Source organism: Cetorhinus maximus, chromosome 1 (genome assembly GCF_964194155.1).
Source record: "Cetorhinus maximus chromosome 1, sCetMax3.hap1.1, whole genome shotgun sequence".
Taxonomy (NCBI): domain Eukaryota; kingdom Metazoa; phylum Chordata; class Chondrichthyes; order Lamniformes; family Cetorhinidae; genus Cetorhinus; species Cetorhinus maximus.
In genome coordinates this window covers 897,678-912,860 of record NC_135879.1, presented here as the reverse complement: position 1 = coordinate 912,860, position 15,183 = coordinate 897,678, and the positions used below count along the sequence as shown (strand labels likewise).

At 41.9% G+C, this 15,183-nt stretch overlaps 1 protein-coding gene across 1 annotated transcript in view; it reads right to left on the bottom strand.

Annotated features, from left to right (window-relative positions):
• The window catches only part of gne (glucosamine (UDP-N-acetyl)-2-epimerase/N-acetylmannosamine kinase), a 48,835-nt gene that overhangs the window by 21,976 nt on the left and 11,676 nt on the right, over positions 1-15,183 (bottom strand). The window contains exons 3-5 of the mRNA XM_078563592.1: positions 8,136-8,587; positions 6,797-6,949; positions 3,383-3,595 (exon numbers count right to left, since the gene is read on the bottom strand). Of these exons, the coding sequence (XP_078419718.1) occupies positions 3,383-3,595; positions 6,797-6,949; positions 8,136-8,587 (818 nt within the window). The remainder of the gene's footprint in view (positions 1-3,382; positions 3,596-6,796; positions 6,950-8,135; positions 8,588-15,183) is intronic.

Below are 15,183 nucleotides of genomic sequence, written 5' to 3'. Positions count from 1 at the left end.
GGAGAGAAGGAGCCACTAATCTTCTAATAGTGGCATGGGAGTTTTATCTTTCCACCTCACCAAAACCCCAATTTAACGTTTTCTCCAATGCAGCACCCACCATTACTAAGGATCAGCCCAGTGCGCCTATGTTCTAAAGAGGGGTTTGAGCAAAGATCTTCTGACTCAGGCTAACAACTTAAGCTAAGCTGAGAGGTGATGGGTTATTAAAGTGTTGTTTCATAATGAGTCCTTTACTGCCAAAACAGTAAATTAACTCTAAAATGAGAAATCTTTTCTTTTGGCAGAAAGCATCTACCTTTAAGACACTGCTGCATGGGAGACTCCAACAGCTTTTCAGAATGGACCCAGAGAAAGAAGTCACCCAGTCATCAATTGAAGCAACATGCATACAGGGGCCTAAAGAGCCTGGGAATTCGATCCTGTTGCTGGCTGCATAAGGTATTCTCTCAAACACTGCTTAAAGAAACCATTTCAACACAAGAATCTGCTCACTTCATTAGAATCATATACTGATACAGTGTAGTGCAAGGCCATTCGGTCCATCTTTAAAAGAACGGCCCAATAATTTCATTGCCCTGTTCTTTTCCAATAGCCTGAAAGTTTACCCCTTTCGAGTATTTATCCAATTCCCACTTATTATTGAATCTACCTCCAATGCCCTTTCAGATGGTGCATTCCAGATCACAACAAATCACAGATTGAACGTTTTTCCCCCTCATCTCACCTCTGGCCATTCTGCCAATTACCTTCGATTTGTGTCCCTTGCCAGTAGAAACAATTTCTCCTTTTTTGCTATAACAAACCTCAGATTTGGAACACCGCTATCAAATCCCTTCCTTAACCTTAGGGTAACTTTGACCCCGCATCACCACACCCCGGTCCCTCTACATGTCTGAAGGCTCTCATTCCTGGTGCTATAAATCTCACTCTTGAGATCCTTCTCAAAATGTGGTACCCAGCAATGGATAGAATACCCCAACTGGGGCATAAACAGTCATTTTAAAACATTTATCAAAACTCCCTTGCTTTTGCACTATATGTTTCTATTTATGAAACCTACGATCCAATATAATATAAAAAATGAAAACGCTGGAAATACTCAGCAGATACGACAGCATTGGTAGCGAGAGAAACTGGATTAATGCTTCAGGTTGATGACCTACCAGAACTGGATTTTTTTTTTAAAAAACAGCCTTCTCAACTTGTCCTGTTTTCAAAGGTTTATGTACATTACACACCCCAGGTTCCTGCACCTCCTTTAAAATATCACAATTTAGTTTATACAGTCTCTCCTCAATCTTCCCACCAAAATGACACATCTATGTTAGGAATTCATCTATGTGCCTGCCTATTTTGTCAGCCTACACCCTCCTTACTGTTTACTATATTTACTATTTTGTGTCATCTGCCAACTTTGAAATTATGTCCTTTATAGCCAATTCTAGCTCATTAATACCAATATATATCAAAAAGAGCAGCATCAACCCTTGGGGAATACCAATGCACATTTTCCTCCAGTCTGAAAAGCAACTGTTCACCGCCACTCTCTGCTTTCTGCCCTTTAGCCAATTAGCCCACGCAGCCAGCATCTTTTAAATCCCACAGGCTTCAATTTTACTACTAAGTCTAATATGTGGTACTTTGAAAGTCCATTTACGCATCAACTATATAACCCTCCTAAATCCTGTGTTACTTCAAAGAACTTAGCCAAGTTAGTCAAACACAATTTGCCTTTAACAAGTCTGTGCTGCCTTTTATTTATTAACCTACACTTTTCCTAATACCAATTCATTTTAACCTGTATTATGGTCTCTAAAAGTTCCCCACCACTGATGTTAGGCTGACTGGCCTGTAGTTTATCCCTCCCTCTTTTTTTGAACAGGGTGCAGCATTTAATCCTTCAGTCTCTGTCACCACTCCTAAATTTAAGCAGGTTTGGAAAACTGGCCAGAACCTCCTTAATTTCTTCCCTCAGCAAGCTGATGGGAGGAGAGAGTGGCGTAGTGATAGTTATCCAGAGCTCCAGGCGAATGCTTTGGGGACATGGGTTCAAATCCCACCATGGCAGCTGGTGGAACTTGAATTGAATTAATAAAAATCAGGAATTAAAAAAGAGATAGTCTCAGTAATGGGGGCTATGAAAACCACTGCCGATTGTCATAAAAACTCATCTGCTTCAAAAATGTCATTTAGGGAAGAAAATCTGTCATCCCTACCTGGTCTGTTCTACATGTGGCTGCAGAGCCACAGCAATGTGGTTGACTCTTAACTGTCCTCTGAAATAGTCTGGCAAGCCACTCAGTACAAAGGCAATTAGGGATGGGTAATAAATGCTGGCCTTGCCAGCGATGCCCACATCCCACAAAAGGAAAAAACAAGCTAGAGTCCTTCCATCTGGAGATGGTGACTTTCCAGTTTGAGAGCTACCAACCTTTAAATATCGCCTCTTATTTTTTTTTTAACTGGATCCAATATCGCTACTGTTATCTTTACTGCTACGTTAGCAGCATCCTCTAGTGAAGACAGATGCAAAGTTCTCATTTAGTATTTCAGCCATGCTCTCTGCCTCCATAATGTGGTCTCTTTACACATCCTTAATTGGTCCTACCCTTCCTTTGGCTACCTTTTTACAATATATTGAAGACTATTGGGCTCCCCTTTATATTGGCCACTTTCGATTCTCATTCATACATGAAAAAATAGGAGGAGATGGCCACAAGGTCCCTCAAGCTTGTTCCTCTATTCAAAAAGTCCTTTCCCACCCTATCCCCAATCCTTCAATTCCCTTCGAACCCCAAAATCCATTGATCTCAGTCCTCAGTATACACGACAACTGAGCATTCACAATCCTCTGGGGTAGAGAATCCCTAAGATTCACAACTGTGCGAACAAGTTTACCTCAAAATTAAATTTGTTGATGAAAAGCTTTCCTGGATCTAGCAGCTACCACCAGTTTGTGGGGAAGTACTGGGCCTGACTACAATAGTTTGCTACCCTGAGTTTCTGTCACCCACTGGAGTTTGTTTGCAGCTGACTGTGACATTGTATGGGGTTCTGCTCTGTGGGAAATATAATAAACAGTTGGCAGGAGAGAAAAACACTGAAGATGCCGGTTATGGGACTGGATCTGGCAGTGCTCGATATTGGCCCTAAATTGGTTCAGTTGGTAGCACTTTGGTCTGAGCCAGAAAGGTTCAAGCTCCATTCAAAGTATAATGTGAGCATAATGTCAATGCTGAATGAGAAGTTAAAATGAGGCCCCATCTGCATATATGCAATAAGTTTTTCTCCCTCTATTGTCCAATGGAAAGGTCCTTTAATGAGCACAAGCATTCAGGTTGCACTCCAGTAATTTGAGTTGTTCTGTGCCAGAACTTACCTGTTTCTCTTCCAGTTTGTCGTGTTCCCAGGTTGATGACAGGTGTGCCGAACGCACCTGCTTCCCGCACCCCACAACTACTGTTACCAATCATTAAGCCAGCATGTGCAACCATCTGGATAAATTGTTCAAAGGGAATATGCTTCACTGCCCGGAAATTTGGATTCTGTTCAATTCCTTTTTTTCTCATCACTCGCACCATTTCTTTACTTCCTGCAAGTAGAAATTACAATTGGCATATCAGCTAATAGATAACAACACAAATTAAAAATACATTTTTACAGATTGAGATATTTGGTTTACTGAAAGCAAATTGGTATTTAATGAAGTTATCAAGTTAACTATCCACAGATAATTCCTAAGTTTCAAAATGAACACATAACTTACGAAAAGATATAAAACTAAAATTCTATTTTAGGGGCAAACAATTTAAGGATTGAGTATTCATGTCCTGAAACAAAGTGTGAATATAACTGGTATACAAAAAAAAATCTGTAAGTAGGCATGTTATTTAGTGTTCCAGACAAATGATTTAACAAGCAGTTAGACAAAGTGATTTAAATATACTTCTCTTCCTGTTGTCCAGGGAGATTTAAACTAACCAGAAGATTGTATGTTTACATTTCTTTTGTTACAATTGTTTGGGGTGTGGGTGGGACAGGAGTGAATGCATTGCAGTTGAAAGAATAAGTTGGGAGTATTATTTGTTCTCCAAATTCTTCCACTCCACCCAGACACTGTTTCTTCAGCCACCTTGTAACCTCCCTCTGCATCTCTGCCTTATCATACCCCTTCCTTCCTCGAACAATATCCCCAAGACCCTCCTCTTTGCATCTTTGGTCCATCTGAATACTTTTCCTTTGCATGCTCCCTACTCCCCACACTCTGCACTCACTGTCCAGAAAGGTAAGTTGTTGGTGCTGACTACAATAACTGAAATTCTTATATATTTCAAAAGTGGGGCTTGATTTTTTTCATTTTTTTTAAAAAAAAGGAGTCAGGGAGTCAGATAAGGGCTTTGATGGAGCAGCCTACAGAAGAACATTGATGGTTATGAAAACTTATCAGAAGCCTGCAGTTAATGTCAAGGAACATGGGGGAAGTCCAGCACCAACTTGGCAAAGGGTTTTGTGGAGAGCTTGGAGCTCATCTTTTCCAGCATGGAAGTGGTAGCCAACTCCATTCGCAAACTTGTGGATCCAACCATGAGGCAATGTCTGGTGTCATTGCTTCCATTCCAGCATAAACAGTAGCCACCCAACATCTGAGTGCAGCAGGGGAGGCACAGGCTGCTCCTTTACAAGGTCAGCTTGCTGACATGGTAGCTCAGGCTACTGACAACATGGCTGTGGATTACAGTGTACAAAGGGGCTTGCAAGGTCTCACAGCAGTCCAACAACCTGTCCTCCAACAGAGATGCCACCCTAGGAGAGTGGCAATGACTCCTTGGAGCACAAACCTGCTGTTCTCTCTCTGGAAGAAGCATTCATCCTCCCACCTCTGTCACTCCATCAGCGCCTTTGCTATTGCCAGCCAGCCATCTAGCCTGCTGCCGTCCATGCTGGGATAATGTACTCCAAAGTCAGGTGGTCTTAAAAAAATAGAACCATTCTTCAAACAGACAGTAATGAATATAGTTGGACAGATCACCAGAGACACAATGGAAGCCGAGATTGCTGTAACATTGTAAATTTTCACCTATTGAAGAGTAAAGTAGGTGAAATATCTGATCTTTGAAACTGGCCTGCTGCAGGAGATAGGCACTTCTAGACCAGTCTAATCTTAGATCCCAAAGAACATTTGTACACATTAGAGAAGGGTGTAGACAGCATGTCAACTAATATTGAGTCCTTTCAACTTAGAAACAGAATCTTAGAATGGTTACAGCACAATTGGGCAAAGCAACTCAGCTAGTCCCACTCCCTGCCTTTTCCCTGTAGCCCCACAAATCTCTCAATTATCCAATTCTCTTTTGAAATCGACAACTGAATCTGCCTCCACCACACTCAGGGAGCGTATTCCAGATGTTGCATCCGGTTACTTTGTCAATCACTTTAAATTGGTGGTTCTCAATCCTTCTAACCAACTGAGACAGTTTCTCACCATCTACTCTGTTCAGGCCCCTCATGATTTTGAACACCCCTATTAAATATCCTCTTAACTTTCCTCTTTAAGGAGAACAGCCCCAGCTTTGCCAATCTATCTACCTAACTGAAGTCTCTCATCCCCAGAACTATTTCTGTAAATCTTTTCTGCATCCTCACCAATGTCTTCACATCCTTCCTCAAGTGTGGTGTCCAGAACCAGACAATGCTCCAGATGAGTCTGAACCTGCATCAACTCTCACTGTTATCACATCAAAAAATTCAATCAAAATCTACCCATAACAAATCCATGCTGGCTTTCCTTAATTAATCCACATTTATACATGTAACTGTTAATTTTGCTCCAGGTTATGATTTCTAAAAGCTTTCCCGCTACTAAGGTTAAACTGGCTGGCCTCTAGTCATTGGGTTTATCCTTACACCCTTCTCTGAAAAACCTGCAACATTTGCAATTCTCCAGTCCCCTGTCTCTAAGGAGGGTTGGAAGGTTATGGCCAGTGCCTCTGCAATTTCCATCTTTACTTCCCCAGTATCCTCAGGTGTCTTATCAACTTTAAGTGCAGTCAGCCTAATGTCTCCTCTTTACCTATTTTTATCTTGTTTTTTTGAAATGGAAACATGATCCTCAAGAGAGGGAACGTGCCTCAGAGAGTAGCTTTTATTTTCTACTTGTGCTTGGATTTATAACACAAACAGGTGTACTATAAAAAGCGCAAATTTGACTAGATTTCTTGTTCATGTGGGTTATGTAAATTTTACATATATCACCTGTATATTTGTTTCGAGCTAGCATTGCGAGGCTAGAGTTTTGCTTCGAAAATCTCATTATTTCGAACGGTCGCTGTTATATAATAAAATTGGAAGATTAAACGAGAATTTCCTGTTTGATATTGATTTTGTGAAGTGGGTGGAGTGAGAGATAATGTGCCCTCCATCCACTCCTGTGACTTTTCATATAACTTTAAGATGACATGGAATTGTATTGAACTATGTAACAGGGCTATACGTTTTCACATATACTTCATTCCCGATTACCTGTGCCACTCTTCATTGCCAAGTACAAAACAACATTTCTATAGCTGGCACTGATAGAGTTCATAAACTCTAAGACTGGCTGTACATGTGCGAACAGGATCTCATGTTGCTTTCTCTCACTTCACAAAATCAAGATCAAACATCAAACAGGCAAGTTCTCGTTTAGTCTTCCGATTTTACCCAATTCAAAGGCACAAAGGATTCTGCCCAATAATTCAAACACAACAGCTGCCAAGTTTGAAATCACGTACACATTCAAGCACTTTCGGCCCACCTGCATCAATGTTCGGAAACAGAATCAATGTGCGTTTGCTGAATGTTATTAGAGCATCGAGTGTAAGCTCGAACATTTTAACGGAATGTTTAATGTTGGTGGTAACTGGATGCTGTAAAGCCACGATGTACTCTCGAGGTTTCACATCTTTGCCTACAAAAAGAGAACAAATGCATAACATAGAAACATAGGAAAGGCCAGTTAGCCCGTCGAACCTCTTGCACCTTTCAAACAGATCATGGCTATCTACCTCTTATACCATTCTTCCCCACTATCCCAATATCCCTTGATGTCATTAATATCAAGAAATCGATAGATTTCTTTCTTGAACATACTCAATGATTAAGCTTCCATAATCCTCTGGGGTAGAGAATTTCAAAGATTTACCACCCTCTGAGTGAAGAAATTCCTCATCTCAGTCCTAAATGACTCGCTCCTTATTCTGAGACTGTGAGCCCTGGATCTAGACTCACCAGCCAGGGGAGACATCCTATCCACATCCACCATGTCAAGCCCTGTAAGAATTTTGTAAGTTTCAATGAGATCACCTTTTATTCTTTGAAACTCTACAGAATTAGAACAAAATTCATCTCAAGGCAGGATAGATGAAGAACTTGAAATTGTGTTTGAACATTATACAATTTTATGCAACAAGCAAATAACAAACTAGGTGTTATTTTTTTCATTTGTCTATGGGATGAGAGAGTCACTATCATGGCTAGCATTTATTGCCCATCCCTAGTTGCCCTTGAGAAGGTGGTGGTGAGCTGCCTTCTTGAACCGCTGCAGTCCATGTGGTGTAGGTACACCCACAGTGCTGTTAGGGAGGAGAGTTCCAGGATTTTGACCCAGCGACAGTGAAGGAACTGCAATATATTTCCAAGTCAGGATGGTGAGTGACTTGGAGGTGAACTTGCAGGTGGTGGTGTTCCCATCTATCTGCTGCCCTTGTTCTTCTAGATGAATAGAGGGTCATTGGGGGCGAAGTGGTGGGTGGTCAGTACTTTAGTAGAAATTATTTTATTCAAAGAGCTACTAGGCAATCGCTGAGGCATAAACCATTGCACCTTTTCAAGGATGATGTTGTGAGAAAGCAAAAGAAGCTAAACATGCAAGTTGCTTCTTCCTACATGGAGAATAAAGAATAAATAAACCAATTACAGGACACTACTGAATATTTTCTACACCAGGAGAATTTTATGAATAATTATTTTCACTTTTAATCATTTGCAAAAGTAATAGAAACATTGAACAAGGTTTCTGCCTCTGTCCTCCACAGCCAGTGGAAAATCACAAGGTGGGGAGAACAAACATTAAAACATCAGCTATTCATACTCACTTAGCCACGTCTGCAAAATGCTGAGGTAATCCTTGGATCCTGCAGTGAGCAATTTGTCATAAGACGGACAGCCAGACAACAGAATTCGATTGTGATCCTCGCACATAGCTATCAGATGTTGCTCAGCACTACGAGTGCAGCACACATGATAATGGGCCAATTTGGTGATGGCATGTCGGATTGAGTCGTCAATGGTGCCACTGACTTCACCTCCTTCCATGTGCAGAATCCGAATATTCATCAATGCAGCTGAGGTTGCGACTGCCAACGCATCAAACCTGTCTCCATGAACGATCATGAGATCTGGCTTCAGACGGTTCAGCACATCTGGTAATTTCACCAAAGCAAGGCCGACTGACTCAACCATGGCTGCTTCATCCTCACCTCGAACTATCGTATGCAAACTTGTGTTAATATCAAAATCATCCTGCTCAATCATTCGATATGTATTTCTGGAAGAGAAATGAATTCTCATTACCAAAACAGTATTGAGCTAATTACAAGGTTTTCCTCCTGCCTACACTGCATTATTTTCTAAAATGAGGATCCTCATGAGTGACAGCTCAGCTCAACTATGTGTTCAAGCCCCACTCCTTAGCTTGAACTCAATGTTAGATTCCCACTCCAGTGCCCTAACGGAGAACAGCTTTATTGTCCACGGTGCCTTGTTCTGAGATATATCCCAGTGCCACATGCTACTAAGTACAGAAATAGAAGGATAGAGCAGATGAATGCATGGCTGGAGAAATGATGAAGATGGGAGGGCTTTAGATTCCTGGGTTATTGCGATTGGTTCTGCAGGAGATGGGACCTGTGCATGCCGGATGGGTTGCAGCGGAACAGAGCTGGGACATTGCGAGGTGATTTGCTAGTGTTATTGGAGGGGGTTTACACTAACATGACAGGGGTGTGGAAGCCAGGAGGTAATGTTAGAGAGGAATAAAAATAACTTTTAAGAAGGTGCACAAAGAATTGGGAGAGACAGGCAGCACTAGAATAAGAAATAGTAAGATATTAGATGGGGTCAGAGTAAACTGAGATACAATAAGGTCTAAATTGGGTTTACCATGCATGTGTGTAAGTGCGCAGAGTATGGAAAATAAGGTTGGCAAGCTGTAGGCGCAGAGAAAGACACAGGAGAATACAACTGAAGAGCGCATGTAGTGGAGCGCATACCTCTGCCACATCTTATTAACTCAACATTATTCCAATTATGCAACTCTTCCTTGAGGCTTTTCTCTAGCTGATTCTTGCTCTGTAGCTACAAAGCTGAAAGAAGAATTTTTAAAAAATGTATTCGTTCATGGGCATCGCTGGCTAGGCCAGCATTCATTAGACTTATAGACGTTTACAGCACAGGAGGCCGCCATTCGGCCCATTATGTCTGCGCTGGTCAACAAAGATCTGACTACACTAATCCTATTTTCCAGCGGTTGGCCCATAGCTCTGGAGGCTATGGCAATGCAAGTGAATATCTAAATACTTCTTAAAAGTTATGAGAGTTTCTGATTCAACCACCCTTTCAGGCAGTGAGTTCCAGACTCCCACCACCCTCTGGATGAAAAAAATTCTCAACTCCCCTCTTAGCCTTCTACCTCTTACCTTAAATCCATGCCCCCTGGTTATTGACCCCTCTACTAATGGAAAATGTCTCTTCCTATCAACCCTATCTATGTCCCTCATAATCTTATACACCTCTATCAGGTCCCCTCTCAACTTTCACTGCTCCAAGGAAAACAACCCCAGCCTATCCAATCTTTCCTCATAGCTCAGACTCTCCAGCTCAGGCAGCATCCTGGTAAATCTCCTCTGCACCCTCTCCAGTGCAATCACATCCTTCCTATAATGTGATGACCAGAACTGCACACAGTACTCCAGCTGTGGCCTAACCTGCGTTTTATACAGTTTCAGCATAACCTCCCTGCTCTTATATTCTACGTCTTAGCCAATAAAAGCAAGTATCCCATATGTCTTCTTAACCACCTTATCTACCTGCCCTGCTACCCTCAGGATCTATAGATACGCACACCTAGGTCCCTCTGATCTTCAGTACTTCCCAGGGCCCTACCCTTCATAGTGTAATCCCTTGCCTTGTTAGCCCTCCCCATTATTGCCTGTCCCCAGTTGCCCTCGAGAAGGTGATGATGAGTTGCCTTCTTAAACTGCTGCAGTCCACATCCTGGAGGCACACTCTCGGTTTAGGAAGGGAGTCCCAGGATTTTAACCCAGTGAGCTTCCATCTCACTGAGGCAACTTCAGGCCAACCACATACAATAACCAGCCTGAAAACTCTGCTCACATTTAGAAAGGTTGGACAGACTGAGTTTGTTTCCACTGGAGTTTAGAAGAGTGAGGGGTGATGTGATTGAAGTATACAAGATCCTGAATGGCCTTGACCAGGTGGATGTTGAAGGATGTTTCCTCTTGTGGGCAAGACCAGAACTAGGGGGCACTGTTTTAGAATTAGGGGTCACCATTTTAGGACAGAGATGAGGAGAAATTTTTTCTCTCAGAGGGTTGTGCAACTTTGGAACTCTCTGCCTCAGAAGGTGGTGGAGGCGGGATCACTGAATATTTTTAAGGCAGAGGCAGATTGATTCCATTGCCTAACCAGAATCCAAGGTTATTGGGGTTAGGGGAATGTGGAAATCGAAACACAAGATGATTAGCCATGATCTTATTGAATGGCGGAGCAGGCTTGAGGGGCCGAATGGTCTACTCTTGTTCCTACTTATGTTTGTATGTGACTAATTCCACCACAGCAGCTGAGACAATCTGCAATATTCTAAAACAATTAACAACATTCTAAATCAAATAACCCACACCATTCTGAAAAAAAAAATCAATCCATCCTATCTCCCAGTGATAATAGATCCTTTAAAGAATTTCAGGATTTGGATCCGCAATTTTGCCAAAAACTGATCAGTTCTTTCTTGGGCCACACGCTGTGTACCAAGTTTCATTAAAATCCATCCAATAGTCTTTGAGATATATTGTTTACAAACAGACTAACAAAAAGAGGCAAAAACATTAATAATAACATGGTAATAACAGAGACCTGGTTCAGAAAAAGTGCAGGCATGGGTACTAAATATTCCTGGATGCTAGGTGTTGAGGAATGATAGGGAAGGAAAGAAAGGAGGAAGGTAGACAGTATTGATTTACAATATCTCAGTGCTAGAGAAAGAGGATGCCCTAGAGGGGTCAAGGATAGAATCTACTTGGTTAAAGGTACCATTACACTACTGGATGTATTCTATAGAATCAATTAGTGGAAAGATGTAAAGGGCCAAATTTGCAAGGAAACTACAGTGCAAAAATTACAGTAGTTATAACGGGGGATTTTAATTATCCCAATATAGATTGGGAATGTAATAGTGAAAATGCAGAAAGGCAGAAGAATTTCTGAAGCGTGTTCAGGAGGATTTTCTACCACAGTATGTTCTAATCCAACGAGGAAGGTGACAATATAACAAAGGCAAAATACTGAGGATGTTAGAAATCTGAAATAAAAACAGAAAATGCTGGAAAAACTCAGCAGGTCTGGCAGCATCTGTGGAAAGAGAAACAGAGTTAATGTTTTGAGTCCGAATGACTCTTCTTCAGATGGGAGGGTGGCAATGCTGGATCTGGTTTTGGGGAATGAGGCGGGGCAAGAGGATCAAGGAACACTTAGGGGACAATGATCATAATATCATAAGCTTCAGGTTGGCTATGGAAGCCAAAGCAAAAGTAATTGAGGGAAGGCCAATTTCAATGGGGCAAGAATGGATTTGGCCCAGGTAAACTGGAATCAAAACTGGCAGGCAAAAGTGTAACAGGATAATGGGCTGCCTTTAAAGAGGAGATAATTTGGGTATAGTCGAGGTACATTCACACAAGGGTGAAAGTTATGGCAGAGCCGGAGCTCTGTGGATGACGAGAGAGATGGGGAGCAAAATAAAGCCGAGAACAGGTGCATATAACAGATGTCAGGTCTGGTGGGTTATGGACTAGGTGCAGGTCAATGGGACTAGCAGAATAATATTTCGGCACAGACTAGAAGGGCCGAATGGCCTGTTTTTCTGTGCTGTAGTGTTCTATGGTCAGGTGGATAATACAAGTGAGAGCCAAGTTGAGTATAGAAAATTCAGAGGGAAAGTGAAAAAATAAGTAAGAGTAACAAGAGAGTATGAGAAGAGGCTGGCCGTCAACATAAAAGGGAATCTAAAAAGTCTTCGATAGACATTTAAACAGTAAACGAGTTGTAAGAGGAGGATAGAGCCGATTAAAGACCAAAAGGGGGAATTACACGTGGAGGCAGAGGGCAAAGCTGTGTTAAATGAGTACTTTGCATCTGTCTTTACCAAGGAAGAAAATGCTGCCAAAATCAGTGAAAAAGCAGGTAGTTGAGGTGTTGGATGGGCTAAAAATAGAGGAGATTTTGGAAAGGCTGGCTATACTTAAAAATTGTTAAGTCACCAGGGTTGGATAGATGTGTGCAAGGATACTGAGGGAATTAAAGGTGGAAATTGCGGGGGCACTGGCCATAATCTTCTAATCCCCTTTTGATACAGGGGTGGTGTCAGAGGACTGGAAAATTGCAAACGTTACACTCTTGTTCGAAGAAAATGTAAGGATAAGCCTGGCAACAACTGGCCAGTTTGTTTAACCTTGGTTGTGGCAAAGCTTTTAGAAACAATAAAGTCACAAACGTGTAGTGATATTATAGATTTGTAAAAAAAAACCCACATTTTTTTAAATGGACACAAGGAGCCTTAAAATTGGCTGCCAAATCTGACCTTTTACAACAACAATGTTTGTCAAGCTTCTAGAAGGCTCCAAGTGGATTGCAAACAGACATACCCAGACATCGGAAGACATTTGAAATTCAATGTGCATTTCCACAAGGGTAAACAGAAACTCATTGGCAGTGGCTTCACTGGAGGTGTGAATAGCTCTTTCCTATCTCACCATTCACGTTAATGGTGGAGACATTTAAAAGGTCAATTGAGTTCTGATGAAGAGTCATACAGACTTGAAGCGTTAACTGTGTTCCTCTCCGCAGACGCTGTCAGACCTGCTGAGTTTTTCCAGCTATTTTTGTTTTTGTAAAAGATCAATTACCTTGGCCAAAAGACAATGGATGGGACAATGCCCCAGACCTTGGCTAGCCCAATACCTAATGTGGAAGCATGATTCAACAGTTTGGGATAGCATTTTGAGTTTTGAACTACATGAAGTTTGGCTGAGAACAGCCATTTTCGTGCAGAAGAGACCTCTGGAAGACATTTCCAGCCCACAGTTCTCAGCTGAACTGTGAACAGCGTGTGAGAGATGGGTTTCTCTCTGCCACCAGGAGTCACAAAGAAAGTTATCCAGAGATCATCACTGTTCTGCTGAAAAAGGAATCCAGGCAGTCTTCAAATGTAGTGCGAGCAGAACCAGAAAAGAAAAGGGACCTTCACTTGCTCCCCCCAAACCTGCTGACTTGCTGAGCCCACCTACAAAAGCAACCTCTATTTGGCTACAGAAGCCATTGCAGCTGCTGAATACAACTCTTGAACTTCAACCCTTGCCTTCACTCCAGACAGCCAACACTTCAATTGCAAGCTATGGGCCTGCAACCAATAAAGGGCTGAACTGAATTTAATCTTTATAATCTTTTATCCTTAATCTTTGTACGTGTTTAGTTAGTAACTTTATTACTTTGACTTAAGTACATTACAGCAGTGCTTCATAATAAACTAACCTTTCAGGTTTAAGACTAACCTTTGCTGCTGGGTTATTTTTAAATTGAATCACTTGCAAATTAAAAGGGGGATACATACACACAAATTCTTAGCTCACAGACCACTTTGAGGAAACATCTTTTACGTGGTTGTGACAATAATCTGGCACAAAATTAAGAGTCATTTGGACAAATCCATGCTGGTTTTCCTTTGGGGAAAATCATGTCTAACTAATTTGATTGAGTTTTTTGATTGAATAACACAGAGGGTTGATGAGAGTAATGCAGTTGATGTGGTGTACACAGACTTCCAAAAGGCATTTGGTGAAGTGTCACATATCATGTTTGTCAACAAAATTGAAGCCAATGGGACAAAAGGGACAGTGGCAGCAGCGATCCAAAGTAAGCTAAGTGACAGAAAGCAGGAGAATAGTGATGAACAATTGTTTTCAGGCTGGAGGGATGTTTATAGTGGAGTTCCCCAGAGGTAAATATTAGAACTCCTGCTCTTTTTGTTCTCTATTAATGATCTAGGCTTGGGTGTGCAGGGCACCATGTATAGATGGCACCAAACCATGAGGAGAATAGTGATAGACATCAAGAGGACATTTGTTTGTTTTGCATATCTTCACACTCTTCTCCCCTTGCAGAATGGTTTGGCATGTGAAATGATTTGCGGGCTGAATAATAGCCTGTTGAACTGTGTCATTAACGTTCCAGCATAGTCATCCAGTTCTGCAGTGGGACACACCGTGTCAACAATGTGTGCCAAATAAGATGCACAGCATGCAACTCACCGAGACTCCCTTGATAGCACCTTCAAAACAAGCAACCTTGTCCATCTAGAAGCACCAGGGTACCAGACTTCCTGACTTGGAAATATATCGCTGTTCCTTTACTGTCGCTGGATCAAAATCCTGGAACTCCCTCCCTAACAGCACTGTGGGTGCACCTACACCACATGGACTGCAGCAGTTCAAGAAGGCAGCTCACCACCACCTTCTCAAGGGCAACTAGGGATGGGCAATAAATGTTGGCCCAGCCAGCGAAGCCCACATCCTGTGAATGAATGAAAAAAATTGGAGCAAAAGTACACCATTTGGCCCCCTCGAGCCTGCTCTACCACTCAATAAGATCATGGCTCATCTGCTTGTGTTTCAAGTTCTACATTCCCGTCTACCCCCAATAACCTCAGATTCCCTTGCCTAACAAGAATCGACCTACCTCCGCCTTAAAAATATTCAGTGACCCCCCTTCCACCTCCTTCTGAGGCAGAGTTCCAAAGTCACACAACCCTCAGAGGAAAAATTCCTCATCTGTCCTATAAGGGTGGCTCTA